At 34.2% G+C, this 23,409-nt stretch overlaps 1 protein-coding gene across 29 annotated transcripts in view; it reads left to right on the top strand.

Moving 5' to 3' along the window:
- ADGRL3 (adhesion G protein-coupled receptor L3) overlaps window positions 1–23,409 on the top strand; it is a 744,191-nt gene that overhangs the window by 563,376 nt on the left and 157,406 nt on the right. For all 29 annotated transcript variants that reach the window (XM_081060173.1, XM_081060156.1, XM_081060146.1 and 26 more), the window contains one exon: window positions 22,054–22,356. In XM_081060173.1, coding sequence (XP_080916299.1) covers window positions 22,054–22,356 — 303 coding nt within the window. The remainder of the gene's footprint in view (window positions 1–22,053; window positions 22,357–23,409) is intronic.

The following is a 23,409-nucleotide window of genomic DNA, read 5'->3' on the forward strand; positions in this document are numbered from 1 at the left end:
TATGAACTATAGTATGACTATTTAACAAATCTACAAGTATATATCTCAATCCAGAAATGTAAACTATACCTCATAGCATGTATTGGTATTTGTGCTGTATTCTAGTGCTATGCTGGTTACTCAGTTTTTACATGGCTATCATAATTAAGCACGTGTTGGGTCTTGTACTTTTTAAAATGTGTTCATCATATATTTTATATAAATTCTTAGATATCTATGTGTGTAGCTTATATATGTATCATTTTCAGTGGTAATAATCCATAGGGCACTTAAGCCATTCTCAAATTGCATATTTGTATTATTTGCATGTCCTCCCTAATCTGCATCACAAATATATCTCACTTTATATACATATATGGATTGCTTTTGTAAAATGTTCTTATAGTCCTTTTTTTTTTGTAAAATGATATAGTCCTTTAAGTGGAAATATAAAGAGAAAGGATTATAATCTTTGTTTTTAATTCTCTATTATTTATTCTTTAGCCCCGATTTCTCTTTGCTTGAAACTTTATAATATCCTATTTTCATTGTAATTAGTTATAGAAAATCCAGTTTAGCTAGTGATTTAGATACGAACAAGTAACAAAAGTGAGAATTGAAACATATATGTCCCCAGGGATATGTGTGTGTGTGTGTGTGTGTGTGTGTGTGTGTGTGTGCGTGTTTTCTTTTGTTTACAAATAAATAAAATATTTCTTTGATTTTTAAATGTCCTAGAAATATAAAGTAATTCCGCAATTAAAGCTTTTAACAACACTCTCTGGTTTCTCTCATTTTTTTCCAACTTTTTCTTTCCCTCTGGGTTTCAGGAAATCTTAAAATCCAGTTCTGATTCTTTTAAGTACGAAGAAATTTCTGTCTCCCTCCCTCCTTCTCTCTTTCTCTATTAGCATCATCCATGCCTACATCTGTCATTAGCACATCTGAATAGATAATTACCAGATCTACGTATCTAACCCAAACTTTTTCTGAGCTCCAGAAACTCCCTGTTTACTATCTCTGTCTCAATAGCAAAGTAACAATAAAAATGCATTTAAAAACGCACACTACTTATTCCATCACTGGTGCTATTGTGACCCTATTATCCTTTTAATCTAGTGTTTATTATAATAACCTCCAAACTGTTTCTTCTACTTCTTTCTTTCTCTGTTCTTTTATATTCTATATTCAGTAGAATATTCAAATTAAACTTCCTAAAACAGAACTTCATTCTTTGTTTATAAACGTCAACAGAAGCTTTAATTTTCTCATTAAGTTAGTAGGCAGTTAAAGTCCTTAGCGAGGCATTCAAAATACTGAAAAGTATCATGTCAGCTTACTTTTGTGGCTTTGCAACCCAAATTTAGATGCCTTCCTTAGGTGCTATTAGTCATCAGAGTACTACCAATCATTCAAGATCCATCTGAAAGGTCCTTCTTTAACTTATCAAATACTTACCAAGTGCCTGTTATGTAGCAATGAATGAAAATGAAAGAAAAACTAAACAAAACATAACTTCTGTTCTTGGGATACTCATTGCACTGATGTGAAATTTAAAACAGCAGTCCTATCATTGTTGACAGCATGAGTAGAACGTGACTTATTTTGATTGATGAGTAGGACACCAGACACAAGAAGTTAAGGACATGATAATTCATTGAGAAAACAATAGTACTCTTTTCCACAAATGGTGTTAAAATGATTGGCCATCATCATGTCAATGAATGCAGCTGGAATCATACATTTTAACATACACAAAATTAGCTCGTTAACCTACATGTGAGAGTTACACCTGAAAACCTTTTAGGAGAAAACATAAGAATACATCTTTATAACCTTGGATTGGGCAATACTTTCTTTAATATGACATCAAAAGCACAAGCAAACAGAAAGCATAGATATATTGGACTTCATCAAAATAAAACACAATTGTGCCTCAAACACACTGTCAAGAAAGTGAAAAGATACCCACAGAATTGGAGAAATTATTTACGGATATTACGTATATAAAAAGAGACGTGCATTCAGAATATATAAATAATACTTGCAACTCTATAATAAAAAATAAAGTAACCCAATTAAAAATTGGTCAGAGGGTCTAAGTAGACATTTATCTGAGGAAGATATACAGATATCAAATAAGCACATGCAAAGATGGCCAACATTAGCCATCAGGGAAATGCAAATCAGAAGTGCAGTGAGATACCACTTCATAACCACTAGACAGCTTGTAATCCAAAAGACAGATAACTTTAAGTGCTGGCAAGGATATGGAGAAATTGGAGCACTCACACACTGCTGGGGGGATAGCAAAATAGTATGACCACTTTGGAAAATAATCTGACAGTTCTTCATATGGTTAAACAAAGAGCTACCATACCATCCAGCAATTTCACTTCCTGGTATACTCATACATCCAAGAAACATTAAAACATATGTCCACAAAAAAATTGTACACAATTGTTCATAGCAGCATTTATCCATAAGAGACAAGAAATAGAAATGGCTTAAATGTCCATAAAAAGATGAATAGATAAACAAAATGTGGTACATTCATAAATAGAATATTATTAAACAGTAGAAAAGAAGTACTGATTCAAGCTACAACATGAATGAAACTTGAAAACATGTTAAGTGAAATAAACCGTCTCCAAAAGCCACATATTACATGATTTCATTTACATAAAATGTCTGGAATGGGCAAATCTATAGAGATAGATAGTGGACTAGTCGTTTTCTAAAGCTAGGGTGCTGGGGAAAATGAGGAGTGACTTCTAACGGGTACGGGGTTTCTTTTTCGGGTGATGAGATTATCCCAAATAGATTGTGGTGATAAATACTCACTTCTGTGAATATGCTAAAAAGTATTGAATTGTACACTTTAAATGGCTAAATTATATGGTATGTGAATTGTATCTCAAGAAAGTTATTTCTAAAATGTTAGGTAAAGACGGATGCAGAGAGGCATGTTTCTTTTGCTTGCTATTCCCTCTACGTAGAATGATCTTCTTAGGTAGGTGTATGGCTCACTGCCTCATTGCCTTCAAGTGTCACCTTTTATTTAGGCCTGCCTTGATCATCAATCTAAATCTCCAAACGTTCTCCTTTACACATATTACTACCTAACATACAATATGTTACTTATTTATCTTATTTATTATTTGCCTCCTCATTAATGGAAGAATTTTTGCTCTTGGTTTGTTGTTGTATCTCTAGTCTCTAGGAAATGCCTGGCACTTCGTAGATGCTCAGTAAATATTTGTTCAATGGATGAATGGTATCAGATAAAAGATGCGATAGACATACCCAGATCTCAACCAGCCTGGTGTGATTAGACACTACAGATAGCTGGATCAGAGGATAGCCAATGGGTGTGATTATAAATAAGGCTGTAGAGGAAAGAATAAACCGTGTTACTGAGGATCTGTTACAGACACACTACAGAGTTTGATGGGATTTCCTATAGGCAGGAGAGAGCCAGGGGAGGGAGGTGAGCAGGGGAATGTAATGATCATTGTTAGCTGTGAGGCTGGGAATTGTACCTCCTCTCTTCTCTTCTCCTCTCCTCTCTTCTCCCCTCCCCTCTGCTCCCCTCCCCTTACTCTCCTCTCCTCTCCTTTCTCCTCTCCTCCCCTCCCCTCTCCTGTCTCTCTTTCATAAGTAGGTCTCAGAAACTATTTTTAATTTTCCCATCCCTTCCATGCTAGTTATCATATACTTAGAAGTACTGATGACACTAAGGACATACAATTTTTAAGATGATTTACATCTGTTTATTATGTTATGTTAGACTTTTTCCCATGGGTTAGAGCAGACATTTATTTCAATCTATCCCAACTCAGTTTCTAGTCTCAGTGTTTACCTTGTTAAAAAAAAAAAAAAAATGAGTGAGTAGAAATTCAAACAAGGTAAAACATTTCATCTTCCAGAAAAAAGCAAACAGCATTAACAAAACAAAACAGTATTTTTCCAATTTACCTTGGTTACATCACTATGTAGATTCTCACACTAAAACCCAGGTAACTTAAACAATGTCCGTGGCCAAGGTAAGAAGACTGCTAATTTTCCTTGTTCAGTTTTAAAATTACCATTTAGTCCAAAAAATGTAAATAAAAAGTGATCAGAGTTTGCTTTACGCTCAGGCAAAATCTATTTATCAACTCATAAGGAAATTCCAAGCCCTGCTTTCAGTCCTTTGTTTAAAATGCACTGTAGTGTGGTATGATTTGCATGTTAATGATGTGAATCCAACTGTATAATAAATGGGAAGGGGAAGATACAAACTAGCTTCAGAGAGTAAGCTTGTTTGTTTTTCATGATTTCTTCCTTACATGTTTAACTTGAGAACATATCTATGAGGTATGCTTATATGAAACATAAAGACGTGTCATCATTGAAGGAGTGACAGTGAAGCAAGAAATTTCATTCTCAGATTTCTCACTCAGAAAGCAACTGGACACTGGAGGCATTTGAGTATATTTGGAAGGCAGATATAATGTAGTAAACAAGAGGCTGGCAACATTCATTCTGTGCAGTGTATTCTCTAAAGTCTGAAAGCATGAAACCATTACTATTTCTCTTTCACCAACACCACCTTCACCACCATCCTTGACCCAATTCAAGCATTCAACAGTTGGGATACTTTACTTTTTTTTTTTTTTTTTTTTTTTCATTAGGTTCCTCTTTTGTATGTTCTCCTTAAGTAAAACAGCAAAATACAACCAAATTTTAAATATTAATGTGTGATTTCTGGAATTGTGTCTTGGAAGTATTTGAATCACTAGAAATTGAAAAGGCATAATCGTGGTTTTGAAAGCCATCCAATTTCCTTTTATTTACATTCTGAGCCATTTCACAAATTGAAAAGCAACCATCCAGCCATCTCATGTTTAGGTTAATATATATTTAAATGATCCTAAAACCATTATCAGCATGCAGTAGCCCTGTCATGAACAAATACAGATTAGAGGTATATGAAGAAATTCCTCTAAATCGTTGGTTCTCAAACAATGGTGATTTTGCCCCCACTTAGCGATTTTTAGAGATTTTTTTTTTGATTATCACTGCTGGAGGTAGTAAGTACCCTTGGCATCTATTGTATAAAGTCCAGGGATATTGGTAAGTATTCTACAATGCACAGGACATCCCCCTATACTCACACACACACACACAACAAAGAATTGTGTTCCCTAAAATGTCAGTAGTACCAAACCTGGGAATTACGTCTCTAACTAAAGATATGAAGCCAAATCATATACTGAATTTTAGTTTCTGATTCACAAACTGGGAAAAGAGTTAGAGATTGAATTATCTACTGGTATGTAACAATGCTATCACATTTTTAGTGGCCTAAAACATTCACATGTGTTATCTCTGATATTCTATGTTCAGGAGTCCAGACCCAGTTTAGACGGGTCTTCACTAAGGCCATACGTAATCTTAGTGCCCCACCCAAGGATGAGTTCACATTTGAATGCTCGACTGGGTAAGGGTAAGATTCTGTTTTTATGCTCATGTGGTCCTTGGTAACATTAATTGCTTTCTGAGCTGTCAGCTGAGGGTGTCAGTTTCTTGCTGGCTGTTGTCCTCAGTCCCTTGTCCTATGGCCATCTTTATAGGCAACTCAAAACATGGCAGTTTGCTTTTTCAAACCAGAATGGAATGTCTTCTCACAAGACAGACCTTATAGTTGTAGGTCGTAACATAACTCATTCACATAATCACATACATTCCACCACCGTTGCCATATTTTATAGGGTAGGAGCAAGCATAGATCTCACCCACACTCAATGATAAGGAATTACACAAAAGTGTGAATACCAGTAGGTGGGGATCATGGTGACCACTTAGGAGTCTGTCTGCCGCAGGGAAGTTCTATTCTGTTTGTTTTTGCATTTCAAAAATGGTGTATCTTATTAAAAGTTAATAAGATAAATGTAAAAAAAAAGTTGTTGGTAAAACACACACACACACACACACACATATATATATTATAGGCAATTATAGGCAATGATTATATATATAATCATTCAGGAAACTAGATGGAAGACCACAGATGACTGTCACATTGTGACTATCACCAGTACTTTTTCATCTGTGCAGAATATTTGCAATAACATAAACGTGCTTTCTATAGTCAGCTCACAAAATTGCCTGGCTTTCGTTGTGCGCCTTTTTTTTTTTTTCTGTAGATCGGTACTTTCTTACTTGTTGTTTGCCCAGTCCTCTGTCTGTTTCATATTCTTTCTCTGTATTAAGGATGTTCACATTATTTGGGGTTTGGAGGTTGGATGTTTGGGGAGTGGAAAAGCCATCTTGGATTCTTCTTCCTTGCTCGTGATAGGGGAAAATTCTTCTGCGTGTAAAATATATAATTATAAATAGGTTAAATGGAATAGCAATAACTGAAAGTAATGTAAGTTTCATAACACAAAAAAGGGTATAGAATCTCTCTCTACCATAAATTAAATTTAACTTGTTATAACAAATTTGTCTTATTATAATACATTTTGTTTACTAGATCTTTGCTGGGAAACTTTCTCTGTTTACTTTTACTTTAAGTGTATGCTGAGTCTTTCCTTTGCTGTTAATACAAACCAGAATAGTTTGTACACAGTGTTAGAAATTATTTCAGCAGAGAGAGGGTAATGCTACAAGGTTATACTATTAAAGGGATTTATTGTTAAGCAAGGAAAGACAAATATGAATGAATAAGAGTTTTATGATTACATTGAATCTTTTATCCATTTGTGTTCTTTTAAGATGTACAAATAACTAATTCTTTTCAGATACTATTTGATCTGTTAGATATACTGTAAACCATATTCTGTAGTATTCAATACTATGTGATGACTGATGAAATTATTATGGTAGATAGATACCAAGTGTACTTTTCACTTTAACAGAAGAATTGAGAATTTCTATTTTATGTAAGTTGTATTCATTATGCACAATCTATAGGGACATAGAAATTATATAGTCAAATACATTTTTTTGGTTCCTTCAAATAACGGTGCATATGTTTCCACCATTTGTGTTATCTTATATATTGACAAGTACACAAAATATTTATTAAGAGCCTCTTACATGCCAGAAACTGCACTGGATGTGCAATATTACATTATTATTCATAAGTCTATTTTCCCAATTTTTCACAGGGAACTAACACTCATCCTGGTTTAGAGATCTGCCCAAAGTTTCACAGCTAGAAAATGGAGGAGCTGGTTCTCATGTGTAAACATCTTTTCATGCAGCTCTACCTAGCTAGCGGTGTAAAATATTCTCTCTCCCAGGAATAATAAAATCTTGATTTTTTTTGGGGGGGGGAGGGAATTATGTCCTAAAAATAATAAAAAATATACCAAATACAAGTATGAGTAATCCATAATAATAGTTTTACTCATTCTTTCCCATTTTCTATTTGCAATAACTATAAATCATGTAGATTTAACCACTTAAAAGGGAGTGGGATGTAGAAGGGAAGAATAGTTAAGACTGAGAAGAAAGTGTTTCAGAAAGAAGCATTTGCATCGCTGAAGATGAAAAAGGGTCTTTTTGAGACACGGGAAATAAATCTAGTAGTTAGATAGGAAAGAGCAAAGGCAGGGAGGCTTAAGTGGAGGGAGAGGTAGCAAGGTTAGGATTAGAGGGACTTTTAAGCCATATTTAAGGATTTAAAGCTTATAATAAGGTCTCTTGAGATCTTTTAAAGAGCAACAAGATCAGATTTGCATTTTTCAAAGATCATGACAGATAGGAGGTAAAAGACAGATTGTAGGTATTCATGGGATGATGTAGGGAGATGACTTTACTATTGATAGCTGCAGCTACCTGAATGGACCTCACGAGCATTATGCTTTGTGGGGAAGAAGAAAAAAAATGTCAGCCTCTAAAGCTTTCATGCTTATGATTAAATTTCTATAACATTTTTGAAAGGAAGAAACTATAGCGATGGAGAATAGATAAGTGGTTGCCAAGAGATAGGAATGGGGGTGTGGGTATGAATATAAAGAGGTAGCAGAACCAATTCCTTTGTAGTGATGGAACAGTTCTGTATCTTGAATGTGATAGCGGTCACAAATCTATACATGAGATAAAATCGCATATACACATAAATGACTAAAGATTTAAAAAGGTAAAAAAATTTAACTCAAATTAACAGTCATTACCAATGTCCATTCCCTGGCTCTGATATTATACTGTAGCTATGCAAGTTTTCACCACTGAGGAAAGCTGAGGGAAGGGGTTCTTTTGCACTATTTTTGTAATTTCTTGTATGCGGATATACTTATTTCAAAATGAAATGTTTTTAAATGCTATTATAATCAAACAGGAGTGATTCAGGGTAGTGGATGTGAAAGTTATTGAACACATATTAATTGAGTATCTCGACTGTGTCATTTGCTGTTCAAAGCACTAAGAATTTGATACTGAAGCAGTAGTCTGTCTTCAGCCTTTTGGCCTGCCAAAAAGATTCTAAAACTTGTCCTGCAGAGACTATTGTACAAATTTTTGACACACACATATGAAGATCAGACTATGCTTCCAAAAGATCAAATTACAATGGAATTCTGTTGTTGCTTGTGGACTCCAAAATTATGTAGGCCAGGTACAATTTTGGTTCCACAATAGTTTGATCTTATTTGTATTATATATTTCAATACTGATTTAAAGGTCCCTTTTCTTTCCCATCTCCCCATCTATTGTATTTTCAAAGCTAAATAAATACTGATTTGTTTTTTGAAAAAAGTTTTGTTGTATCCTGTATGCCTCCAAAGTCTGTCATCTCAATTTTTGAAATACCGCAGAGCAGGCAAATGATTTTGAAGAATTATTTTCCTCTGTATTTACATTATTCTTTCTTTAAAAAAAAAACAAAAAAAAACAAAAAAAAAAACAAAAAAAAAACAAAAAAAAAAACCTGCAAGTAATACCATCATGTATCTTTCTAAAGTTGGTTTGGATAAAGTGGTTAGTTGATTATTCCTGAGGTTTTCAACGTCCTACAGAGACTGAGATGAGAAAAAAGATAAAATTCGTAATTTTACTTCAGGCTGGCATATCCTCTGTCCTTATTATCAAAATACAGAAAATAGTTCACCTTTGTAAGTTAGATAGCTGTTTATAACTTTCCTGAAACAGAATTGATGGCATCTTGGGATAATTTGAATTTGATTATATTAATGTTATTATTACTGAATGTCTATTGGATGTCAGTATTGTTGAAGTAAATATAGAAATGCACATTTTTAAAGATAAGGAAAATTTGACTTTTTGTAAGGTTAACTTGCCTAAAGCCACACTTTGGCTATAGATGATTATCTAATATTTGAACCTAAAATCAATTCTCTATCTAGGACATCTCACTGCCTTTTATTTTATTACTAATACAGTAAATGTACTGTTTTCTGAGCCATTTAAGGTCTCTTCACAGGTGTATGAAAAAGAACAAAGTTCTTTTGGAGTAGAAGAGCCCAATATAATAAATATCTATTTTACTTACCTGTTTCCCTAGGATTTGTAATACAAGTGTGATGTACATGTATTTGTGTGTATAGATACGTGTGGGTGGATTTTTGTTTGTTTTTGTTTTTTTAGTAGAAAAACCTGAAAATTATTATCCTGTGGGCAGATTTTGCCACAGAAGCACATGCCTTCTTTAGATCCATTTATCACTATTTCTAGACTGCACAACTTCATTCTCTTAAAAATAAAATAATCAGGAGAAAGCTAAATGGGAAGGTTTTTATTACTCTATTAATTTGAAAAGTGATGAGTAAGCATGGTTGCATGAACGTTGAAAGATAATAAATTAATTTGTGCACATATGAGTGAGCAGAAATTGCTCAATTCTCAGCTTGAGGATTAGTCGAAATCATTTAACTTAGAGATAAATGTCATGTATTCTATTCCTGAATCTATAATAGACAACACCTTGGCCCGATCACTCAGTCACTTAATGCTCACTTCAACATAGACAATCTCTAGTGTTTCCTTTATTTTAGAGGGAAGTAATTATGAATTAGTATCTATGTAAATACTTAAGTTTCTTCAGAGTCTAGGTCTATAATCTCTGACACTTGTCTTATGGTTGTTAATATTGTGTAAGTAAAAATGTGGAACTCTAGTATATTTAAAGTCTTCTTACAGAATTTAATGGAGTGATCAAATTATTTAATCTAATTATCAAAATGTAAATGTAAGTGAAATACAGTACTATACATAGACCTTCTGAAAACACTTTTGAAAATAAAACATAGGTATTCATCCTGTCGCTCACCCATCATGCACTATTGAGTGCTTAATATATGTCAGATCGTATACATGCATGGAAAACAAAGTAGGATATCTTATTTCTGCACTCAGGAGGATTGTAGAATATATGTGTTTTTGGCAGAATGACTTACTTTATCTATTGAGTGTATAATCTGTATGCTGATACTTAGGTGATCTTGAAGGAATTACAATATTTTTGTGGCTTTACTTGGAATTAGGAATCATTTACATACCAATATACAGCTGTCTTTTTTTAATTTTTTTAAATTACCTCATAAAGTGAATTGTTTAGTGTCCTCAGCAGTGTTAGATGGTGTGCACAGTAAAGAGCCAAGCTCTTGCTTTCTACAACCCACAGGAAAATGAGCCTGCCTACCCTATAAGCCCCTTGAGGAGATGGACCATGGTCCATGCAACCTTGTATCCCCTTTGTAGCAGCTACTCAGCTCTCCTATTCTTGTTATTCTTAGGTTTATTTGATGAAAAAAATCAATGATCTTCTTTATTTTTTTAAGAAATACTTAAGGTACTTAAAAAGAAATATAATGTCTTTTTTTTCAAGACACTATAAACAACAAAACAAAGAACAGTAGCTATCCTGGAATAGGGCCTTATATTTTATCAGTTTCTTAGAAACTTGTTCATGTGTAACAAGGCAGATATATATTTTTCACCTTCTGCAATGGATCAAAGTTACTAAAATTGCATTCTTAAAAAAAAAAAAAAACCTGGAGTTTAAATTATGAGCTTTTCTTTACCATTCACTTTGAATATTTCATTTTCAAACAGAGGATAGTTTTATTTTTCTTGCATTTATTTTAACTTCATACTTGTAAATAAATCATGCATAACCCCTGTACTTCAGTATCATTTTATCTTCATAGGTAAAGTACACTTCACAAGTTAATAATAAAACATATGTCACTGCAAATGTTAGGCAATAACTCCAACAACTCCATAAAAATAATGTCAAAACTAGGAGAATAAAATACAATATAGAGGTTAGGAGTAAGGAATTACTCTAAACCCTAACACAAATTCAACTATTTACCGTCCTTGAATGGTTTGCTTGTTGTTGAGAAATCAGTAAGCTCAGATTCAGTAGAATTTATTCCCCCAGCTTATTTATTTACATGGTTTTGTCACCACCAAGGTTTACTTGACATTCTCATAAATTAACATGTAATAGAAATTTTACAGTAATGAGAACACGGACATAACTTTGCTAGTTGTAACTCAGGAATCCTTAGGAATATTCTCTTATAAAATATATAAAACTTCCTATTTGAACTCAACATTTTTATGTGGTTATTTCAGTTTTAAATAAATGATAGTAATTGAAGATGGAGCTAGAGAAGGATTGGTGTAAAAAGATCTAACTCTTATTAAAACAAAAAGTTCAACTAATAATTACTGAATTCTTACTGTATACCTGGAAGATCATAGTATTTATATTCAAAAGCCATCACCTCCTGTCTCTACTGTTTAATATACTAGAGTTTCCAATTGTTACTTACAATCCCCTCTCATCACTCCATGCTCTTCTATGTATCTATGTGTCGCACAACATTCTGGTGGTCATGACCAATACCACTATCACCTGAGGTGCATAGCCAAATACATATTGTTCTCCTTATTTCCACTCTTCTCTCATTCAGTCACTCTTAAACACAGTAACCCACGTGATCCTGTTAAACTGAAGTCAGATCATGTCACTCTGCTCAGAACTTTCCAGTGGCTTCCCACACCAGACAGAGTAAATGCCAGAGCCCTCACCATTGCCTGTAAATTCAATGCCTGTAAAATGCCTCTAACGTGTTACTGTCCCCCACCGACTCTCTGACCTCATTTCATGTTGCCTCTTTCTCACACACTCTGGCCTCCTCACTGTGTTTGAGCCTTTGCAGATGCCATTCCCTCTGCCTGGAAAGTCCCCATCATTCACATCTGTCACTCCACCACTTCCAGAAGGTTTCCCTTCTCACCTTAACAGTTAGACCATGCCTGACACCCCATAAACATTGCAGCTGCCCTGCCCTGACACTTCCTATTACTTTACCCTGCATTATTTTTTTTTGCTTCTTCTCTTTAGTACATTTTAATATCTAATATACTGTATATTTCATTTTTTTTTCTATTGTTTCTCTCTCCTATTAAAATTAAGCACTATGAGGGCAACGATTTTACTGTTGTTATTACTGGTATTGTTGTTATAGTTTTGTTCACTTCTGTGTCCCCAGCATTTAGAATAGCAGACGACACATAGTGAGCAATCAATAACTCTTAGTTAAATTAAGAAATAAATAGTAATATTATTACTGATAGTAAACATTTACTAATCTGTTATTCTGTCATTTACTTTGCCAAGTACTTTAAATCCATATTGCCATTTTTTTCAAATAATTATGCATATTATTATAGGCATTTTATTGTGCTTCACTTTTTTGTGATACGCAGGTAGTCTATTTTTTACAAATTCAAAGTTTGTGGCAACCAATGCCAAGCGAGTATATTGGTGCCATTTTTCCCACAGAATTTGATCAGTTCATGTCTCTGTCACGTTTTAGTAATTCTCACAATAATTCAAACTTTTAAGTTATTATTATAGGTATTACCGTAATCAGGGATCTTTGATGTTACTATTTTAATTGCTTTAGGGTACCATCAACCTTGCCCATATCAGATGGGAAACTTAATCTATAAATGCTGTGTGTGTGTGTTCTCAGAACTCCACCAACAAGACATTCCCCTTGTCTGTCTCCCTTTCCTCGTGCCTCCTTATTCCCTGAGACACAACAATATTGAGATTAAGCCAATTAATAACCCTATAGTGGTCTCTAAGTGCTTAAGTGAAAGAAAGTTGCCCGTCTTTTACTTTAAATCAAAAGCTAGAAATGATTAAGCTTAGTGAAGAAACCATATTGAAAGCTGAGATAGGTCAAAAGCTAGGCCTCTCACACCAAACAATTGACTAAGTTTTGAATGAAAAGGAAAAGTTCCTGAAGGAAATTAAAAGTGCTATTCTAGTGAACACACAAATGAAAAGATAGTAAAACAGGCTTATTTCTAATAAGGAGAAAGTTTGAGTTGTCTGGATAGAAGATCAAACCAGTCACAACTTTTCTTAAGCCAAAGCCTAATCCAGATCATGGCCCTGACTCTCTTCAATTCTGTGAAGGGTGAAAGAGGTGAGGAAGCAGCAAAAGAAAAGTTCGAATGTAGCAGAGGATGATTTAAGGAAAGAAGCCAGCTCCGTAACATACAAGTACAAAGTGAAGCAGGAAGTGCTGAAGTAGAAGCAAGTTATCCAGAAGCTCTAGCTAAGATAATTAATGAAGGTGGTTACAGCAAGCAACAGATTTTCAATGTAGATGAAACAGCCTCATTTTGGACAAAAATGCCATCTAAGACTCCCATAGCTAGAGAGGACAAGTCAATGTTTGGCTTCACAACACAGGCTTACTTAACTGTCTTGTTAGGAGCTAATGCAGCTGGTGACTTTAAGTTGAAGCCAATGCTCATTTACCATTCCGAACATCCTACGACCCTTAAGAATTATGCTAAATCTACTCTGCAGGTGCTCTATAAATGGAACAACAAAGCTTGGATGACAGCACATCTGTTTATAACACGATTTACTGAATATTTCAAAGCCATTGTGAGACCTTTGCTCAGAAAAAAAGATTCCTTTCAAAATATTACTGCTCGTTGACAATGAAGCTGTTCACTCAAGAGCTGTGATGGAGACGTTCAGTGAGATTAATGTTGTTTTCATGGCTGCTAACACAACATCCATTCTGCAGCCCATGGGTCAAGGAGTAATTTAAACTTTCAGGTCTTATTATTTAAGAATATACATTTTATAAGGCTATAGCTGCCATAGATAGTGATTCATTTGATGGGTCTGGGCAAATTAATTGATATACTTCTAGAAGGATTCACCATTCTAGATGCTATTAAGAACATTTGTGATTCATGGAAAGAGGTCAGAATATTATCAGGAGTTTGGAAGAAGTTGATTCCAGTGCTCATGCATGACTTTGAGGGGTTGAAGATTTCAGTGAAGGAAGTAACTGCAGGCGTGGTAGAAACAGCCAGAGAACTAGGATTAGAGGTGGAGCCTGAAGATGTCAGTTTCTGCAATCTCATGATAAACCTTTAAGTGACAAGGAGCTCCTTATGGATGAGCAAAGAAAGTGGTTTCCTGAGATTGAATCTACTTCTGGTGAAGATGCTGTGAAGGTTGTTGAAATGACAACAAAGCAGTTAGAATATCATATAAACTTAGTTGATAAAGCAGTGGCTGGGTTTGTGAAGATTGATTCCAATTTTGAAAAATGTGCTACTGTGAATAAAATGCTATCAAACAGCACTGCATGCTACAGAGAAATAATTCATGAAGAAAATCATGCATGAAAGGAAGAGTCAATTCATGTGGTAAACTTCATTGTTTATCTTATTGTGAGAAATTGCCACAGCCACCCTAACCATCAGCATCACCCGGATTAGTCATCAGCCATTAACATGGAGGCGAGAAGCCTCCACAAGCAGAAAGATTACAACAATCTGAAGGCTCAGATGATGGTTAGCATTGTTTAGAATAAAGATTTTTTTGTTTTAATTAAGGCAAGCTCATTATTTTTATACATAATGCTATGGAATACTTAATAGACTAGGGTATAGTATAAACATAATTTTTATATGCACTGAGAATCCAAACATTAATGTAACTCACATTATTGTGATATTAGCTATATTTCAGTGGTCTGGAACCAAGCCCAGAGTATCTTCAAGTATGTCTGAAGTATGCATGTATGTCCATGTAGTAGGGGGAAAAAATACCTAAGGCACCGAGGAGTATCATAATTTGTCCAAAGTCATGTATTTTATAAATGATTGAGTATTTATCTTATTGTATTATGAGAAGATATTTCTATCATTTCAATATTTTATCAACTCTAAGATTCTCATGATTTCACTTTTTAATATTTCATAAGTTGGAATGTACCAAACAAATGAACACATGTCAGAGTTTAATTCGCAGAAATTATTTTTTCATAGAAAAACTAATGATGTTTTACCTTCCCCAAATGATGGTATATTTAAATCTTCTTACAAGCAGCACTTTTTGCATCATTTCTAAATCCTTGGTGTCGTATAAAACAAACACCAATAAATATATATCAAATGAGATATGGTTAGTATGTTTCTCTTTCTATTTCCTGTCTTCTTCAGTAGCTTTTCTTTAAAGCCTCTTAGAGAAGGCTTCTCGAGGGCAATTACATGATAACTACACTCAACATTTTATTCCTAACAATGCCTGTCACAAAAGATGATTAATAAATATGGGTGGAATAAATTAATCTTGTAGTTCTCAGAGCTGAGCTCTCTTAGAGGCAAATAATATATGCCATGACTGAATCTCTTGGTGTTTCAGTTTTACCATGTCTAAAATAAGGATAATTAATAGAACCTGCTCAGAATTAAATGGGACAGTTTCTATTAAGTGATCAGAATAGTCCCTAGTCCATAATAAGTGCCCAATATGCACCTAGCATATTTAGGCTGTGGCAATACCAATAAAAGTATATGTGAGCAGTTTCGGGGACAAATAAATTTCCAAACTCATCAAGAGTTTTTACATGTGTTTCTGTCATTAAGTTTAGCCTAAATTTTTAACTACAACATAGTTCTAATGGAAAGGGAGGAATTTTGATAGACTTGGATTAGAATCCTGGTTTTATTGTTTGCCAGCTATGTAAGCTTGGGGAAATTACTTAATTTGACTTCTTTCTTCTCCAAAATGAAGACAAGCATACCTACCCAAAGCTTATTAGGAATACTAAATTAGAGCACATAATAGCACACACAACATAGTTTCTGAAATGATGGTCCAAAATACCTATGTAGCAGATAATTTTAATAAGATGCCTCCCAAATCCTATATGTTCAATTTAAATGATGAGGCCATTGCAAGTTCATGTTTATTAGAACAGATAGTTTGCTCTATTTATAATAAGTTATAATATCCTATGAGAGAATCAGAAAATATAAATGGATCAAATTACAAAAATAAATATACTTTCCTATGGCTGATAACATGTGGAATTTTCACTATCTCAAGAAGCCATAGAACCAAGTACTATAAATGGATTCTGAAAAGAATTAGATAATGTCATGACTGGTAATATTAATGTTTCATTTTTAAAACTAGATGTAATCAAGTCTACTTCTACCAACTTACATCTGTGAGGGTCCAGTAGAATTTCTTTCTTCTACCCAAAGCCCTGCACAACTAGCCAAAAGCCAGCATTGGCTTCCAGCATTGTTATGCTTTCAGTTTTATTTCCTCTCTCAGGCCCCTGGGAATACTTCTTCGGTAATTGATCTTGGACTTAAATAAATACTTGAAGGGCGAGGAGAAGGAAATGCTTCTGTAGTCAGCCAAAATATTATATGTTGGAATAAAGTCAACACAAAAGAAAGGCTTCTAAAGGGAAAACCATGAGGGAGGTAACTATTTTAGAGAGGAAAAGAGAAAAATTAACATGAATCAAAAAGAAAGTCCATGCACTTTATGAGTAGAGGGTAAACACTTACTTTGAAGTGACGTTTATCCTATCTTTGATTCCAAAATTTTAATATTCTGTTTTAAATAGTATATATTTTTAGAAGATGCCTGTGTTAGTCTACTAGGGCTGCCATAACAAAATACAATAGACTAGGTAGTTTAAATGATGAAAATGTATTTTCTTACAGTTCTGGCACCTGAAAGTCTGAGATCAAGTTGCTGCAGGATGGGTTTCTCCTGAGGCCCCTCTCTTTGACAGACAGATAGTTGCCTTCTCACTGTGTCCTCTGTGCTCCTGCATCACTGAAAACTCTTCCTCTTCTTCTAAGGACACAAGTCCTATTAGATTAAGTCCCCCCATTCCCATGACCTCCTTGAACCTAAATTACCTAATTTGAGTCAGGCGTCAACATATGAATTTTGGGTGAAAACAATTAAGTCCATATCAATGTCTATCCTAAATAATAAACATATTTTGTGATCAAGCGTATTAATATTTCATTAGATTGACCTTAGTTCTTTCAGTCTCTTCTTCAAATGTTTATGGATGACTCATAGTTGTAGAACACATGAAATAATTCAGAATATCATTTTTGATAGCATATGATGAAAAACACAGACTATGTCACTTGGGGACACTTATTTATTTATTATATATATATATGATTATGATTCATTTACATTAGAATCTAGTTTTCTCGTTTGTAAAGTTAAGAATTCATAGTTACAATTACTCTGCACGTTTTTTAGTCAGAATTCAATGAATAGAGGTAAAGAAAAACATTGCAAGATGTAAAGCACTATACAAATGTTGGTTAATTTTAATGTTTCCATTAGTATATTCCACAGATTATAACCTGTAGTAATGTTCAAACTATGTGTTTTGTTTTTTTTTGTTTTCAACAAAAGCTGAAGGGAAAAAAAATCAACAAAATAAATCAAAATATAAGAATGGAATAAGCCATGAGCAACAAATTTCAGAGGAAAGGAGAATTAAATTGTCTTTTGGAAACAAGGCTAATTATTAGGGGGAAATATTAATATGAAGCTTTTTTAGTTTTATGAAAATACTAATCTGTATCAGCACAATGAATATAATACCTATAGCAAAATAATAAGGGAAATTGCACAGTTTTGATAAAGTCTTAAATGTAAGCAGTCACTCAAACTTATTTTTTTACACAGTAACCTTTCTTTGATACACAAGCACATGAGGCACTTAATAACATACAGTTGCATTACTAGTTATACATTCAGGTAAGATTCAATAACAGCATACACTGAGAAGTGTCCTATCACTTCTCCCTTACTGAAAGACAGAGAAACACAATCACTGATGGCATATGATGTAAGCTGGAATCTGGCCAATCCAAATACGCTGCTATGATTCTTCAGTTAATATAAATTGTTTTCCATTGTATCTAGCAATAAGACAAGTTATTTCTTGGGCACTGGTGACAACATGTATATCACTAGTACTTATTCTGCCAAACGCTGGCATTGAACACAGCACTAGGGGGTCTTACATAGCAGTAAATGGAAGGAAGGGATGGGGAACAGGGACAACTTTTAAAATGTACTTTTATTTTGGTTAAAGTCAAAGGGAATGATATGACCCATCTTGTAGGCATCTCTCTTTGGCACAATTCCAAGGACATATATTCTCTACTGATCCTTAACGTTAATATGTCTGTATTAAACGAAGTCCTCGGAATGTATTTCATAACAATGTGAACTTCTGTAAAATCTTTTTTATCAGTATTGTTGCTTCATTAGAGTGTAGTCAACTTAAAATGATTATTTTGAGATAGAGTCATTTTGGGAAAGATGGGGTCTCAGTGTTCTCCCTGCTTATTTTCTCTTTGAATTGTCTGATGGTTTCCTTAATGTAGAATAAAATACGTTTATAAGATCTCTTTTCCAGCCTATCAACCATAGGAACTCTTAGCTACCCCATTTGTTATTATTCTCTATTTATCATTCCCCTTCTTTCGTGAAATTTCACAACTGGACCCTCCCTTCTTTCTTGACCTATTCCTGATGTTCATCTATCTTGGCTGATAACTTATTTACTCTTGGTCAGACACAAGGACATAATCTTGAACAAAACACATGTTGGCGTATAACCCCATCTTGGTAAATTTGAAAAGGCTCCTTAGTGGAGATGGCATCCAAAGCTAAATCTCAAAGGATAAATAGGAATTAACCAGGTGGAAATGGGGCAGGAACACTGGAGCATATGCAAAGGCCCTGAGGCAGAAAGAACAGGTCGCAGTTGGAGAACTATTGGTAATGTTATATGGTTTAAGAGTAGATTTAAAAGATGAAGAAAAATTATAAATGAGCTGGAAAAATAAACTCATGAAAGGGTTTAGAAATGAAAAGGATCCCAGTCTTTGTTTGGAGGGCAGACAGAAACCATTTAAGGATTTTAATCTGGAGAGTAACATATTCCAATTCATACCTTATGAAATGCCTCTGGCAAAAGGTAAATAATGGTTTGAATAGAGTAATTTTAGAAAAAAATAAAGAACATTTCTTTGTATTATGTAGTGGTATTGTTAAATATAATTTTGATATGATGCTGTAGTCTTTAAAAACCTGAAATCTAGATCATTTAAATAGAGCATAATGATACATATATTAAAGCTATGCTAAAAGAAAATCTATTCAAAGTTGGTGAGTACAAAGTCACAACAAACAAAAATCTTGTGATAGTGTATCATTACTCCTTGTCTACATTTGGGTGATTGAAACAATAGGGTGACAAATTTTCTCACTTTTTGTGGGATTAGGCAGTTTTGTCAGAGCAAAAATGATTGCAAAACAAACCTCTTTTCCTCCCAGAGCGTTACATGCTAATTAAAATATCTAACTGAAGAAACATGCATTCATTTAGAAAGTGTTCTTCAGCACCTATATAATTCTGAAGAAGAGGAGGAAGGTAACTGAAAACACAGCTATTTTGAAATTAAATTTTACACTAGTTCAAAAACTCCCTGAATAACTAAATTTGAGTATGAGATTATTTAACATAGCTAACTGCAATGAATCTCTATTTTTATATGATCAAACAAAGAAAGACAAAGAAGAACTAAAAATGCTTTGTGTAAAAAAAAAAACTATGGTTCATTATCAATGAAAAGTTTAGAGTCCCTGTCAAAAAACTGAAAGTTACTCAAAATGGTCTCCTCAAAAGTACAAAATAGAGATGGAATTATTTAGATTAAAGGAGTCAGAGAAAGTACTTGTAGTTGGATTTTAACTATCGCCTTACTACTTCACCAAAAAGTGTGAAATTAAAAATAATTTTTCCACTAACTGGAAAATTTGCACAAAATGTATGCTTACATCCCAGTAACAATACCACTTCCACATTTTTTAAGGCTAATAGTTAATATTAATAAAAATCATATTATTTAATTTTAATATTATTTTATTAACTAAATTTAATATTAATAAATTTAAACTTGCCATTATATTTTCTCAATTTCGTGGTTCCTTTTTGAAATATGTCAATAATTTTGTAAGTAAACTGTATATTAGAATCATATGTTTACTATATATAATTTTAAGAATTCAACTAAATTCTTCAAAATATATTGTTAAATTTTGTATTTGAATATGTTAAATGCATAGAGTCAGTAATTTTATTTTATGAATCCTGAATTTTTATTTTGTGAAAATAGATATTGAAATACCAGTATTGGCATTTTATGCCGGGATTGGTTTCATTAGCAGTAAGGTTAACTGCTGTTTGCCTCCATTGACAATGGGTTAGACATAGATAATGGTGACCGGGAAGAGAGCAAAATAAAGGAACGAGGCAGACTCAACAAGACTTGGTGTATATGGTGTGTATGGAATCAGAAGTGAGTAAAAGGATACTCTACCTTCTCATATAGACTTTGAATAAATGTGCTTATGAACATTATCCCTCACATAGAGAGGGAACATCCGGAAAAGGTGGAAAGCTGAGAAGAGAGGGAGAGGAAACAGAAGAACAAGTAAGAAGACAAACAAAAAATAGCATCACTTCAGAAAATGCTCCAATTTCAAAGACTTAATGTTCAGGAAATCCATACCTCCTTTCCCCGTGCCATCTCTATACTGTTTTTGGAAGCTTCCTATACACTGAATATTCCATGATGGATTTGGCACCTCTTCTGGGGCAGCAGATTCAAGTTGATGACATGTTAAAGAAAGCAGACAATGAATAAGAAACATCAGGAGTCTCATCACAGGATTCCCTTCAGTTCCTAAACCTGAACTACTGTGACTCTGGCTAGAGTCAGTGCCCCTGTGGTTTATTGGCAGTAAGTGAGGTGAAATTAAGGGTATAGTAGTTTGTAACCTTATAGTTAGGAATGCAGTGTATGTGTGTGTATACTCCTGCATTCTTATGATGGGAATATTAATATATTTTCCAGAAAGACAATTCTTTGCCATGATTCTTCTTTCCATAGTGTCGGTAGGGCATTCCTTTGGATACATTATTGGTTTAATAACCTGTGATACCTGGTCATTGAACCTAACCACTTGTACATGGAACCTGGAATGCATTTTCCCATTAAAAAAATAACCTACTTGGAAAATACTTTATGGATACAACTAATTGGAAACTACTTATAGTTTACATTAGTAAATGTCAAGTTTGAAAATTTTGATAAGATGAATCAGTTCTAAGAGCATCAGGGTAGATCACCCAGCTACTCTTAATTTGGAGTATAGTTAAGGAGATCATACTCAGAATTGAATTTTATTTTTTTAGCTCATGAGCACTTTAATTCATGATTTTTAATTTTGCCTCTCCCGTATTTTCTGCATCTTCAGAAACTCATGTTATGCTTAATGTGAAAAAAACACTGTATGTGCTCTCTCCCTTTCGATACCAAGTTTGAAAATTCAAAGGAGACTAAAAGTTTTAATCCTCTAATTGTATAAGAGGCGGGAAGTATTAAGAAGCTTACTGAAGAGTTGAGTTGTACTGTAATTTTGCTTTTCTGTGATTTGAGTTGCGAAGAACCATAAGCAGCCTATGTTTGGCATTGATCAAATGACTGTCTTGGTACTCAAGTGCCATTCTGGTACCTTTACATTGGTTTAGTTTTCCCATGTTTAAGACTCTGAATTTTCAAATAAAAATGTTTTTCTTTAATGCCTTAGGGCTTTTGAGGTCCTATTGTAAACAAGCAATATAGGAGTTATTTTTTTGAATTTTATTTCAGAAATTTCTACCACAGGACCTCTTGGCATGGGAAGCACCACCACCAGTACCACCCTTCGGACCACAATGTGGAGTACAGGCAGGAGTACCACCCCATCAGTGTCAGGAAGAAGAAACCGGAGTACCAGCACCCCATCTCCAGCTGTTGAAGTGCTTGATGACATGACCACACACCTTCCATCAGCATCGTCCCAAATCCCAGCTCTGGAAGAAAGCTGTGAGGCTGTAGAAGCCCGAGAAATCATGTGGTTTAAGACACGTCAAGGACAGATGGCAAAGCAGCCGTGCCCCGCAGGAACTATAGGTAAATCGATCCTATAGAGTTAAGGGTGTGTCATTACTTTTGCTTGCTTTTCTAGCATTTTTTCTTTAATTTTTTTTCACATTAGATTGCATTCTGAACTCAGCTAAATTGCAATTTAAAGCAATGTATTTTCAGAGTTTGAAAGTGCATTCTGAAGAAGTCACCAGTAAGAATTGGATGGGGATACACAGACATGTGAGATCAGTGCTTTTCACCTGGAGTGAGGGGTTTTGGGGTGGAGTTACAGGTAGGCTATGGATGTCCCGGTTACTTTAGAGAGCCAGCTTTGCTATACAGCAGCCCCGAGAGAATCACTGGATTGCTGGGGCTTGGTACTCAGGTTTGTCACCATCCTCAAATGTTGATTGTAGAAAATGAGATCAAGGACTTCTATATTAGAAGACAATCATGGAAACTACCTAAAATTTAACAAAAGAGAAGTTTGACTATTGTTTTTACCAGTCCTTGTATCTGTCTATTGATAGTCAAAGGCTCTTAACGTCTTCAGGGATCAAATAAGCAGGAGCCAACTTCCCATTTACCCAGCATCCACTGGAGAGAGCAATCCTTTTCTGTAAGCATCGTTTTCTTTAAGGGATAGTTAAGAACTAGATAGCTCTTTACCCCTTCCTTTTTACTGGCATAATTCATACTATCCCTGAGTTGTAGCCATATTATTATGTACAATGTTTAAACCATAAATAGTTTGATTTGTTTTATTGTTACATATATTGACCTTCATAAAACTTTACTTAATCCAATGAATAGCATTTGCATTATTCCATAGAATATGTAAATAAAAGAAATACATAGTAGATGTCACTATACCAGTGTTCTTAGGGACTGTATCTTTGGGTGTTTTTTTGGTTACTTTAAGGAAGCATGTTTCTCTTAGAAAAGTTCCAAAGTGGATACGCCTTTCTGAATCCCATGGTATGTGAGGTGATGGGAAGACCAGAGGTAGTGTTGGTTTTTGCACAAGGGCATGTTTAATGTTTTTTTGTGTGTGTTTTTTTTCCAGCAAAGTGTTTAAAACTAGTCAGAAATCTATCT

The sequence above is a fragment of the Rhinolophus hipposideros genome (genome assembly GCF_964194185.1).
Source record: "Rhinolophus hipposideros genome assembly, chromosome: 1".
Classification (NCBI taxonomy): Eukaryota; Metazoa; Chordata; class Mammalia; order Chiroptera; family Rhinolophidae; genus Rhinolophus; species Rhinolophus hipposideros.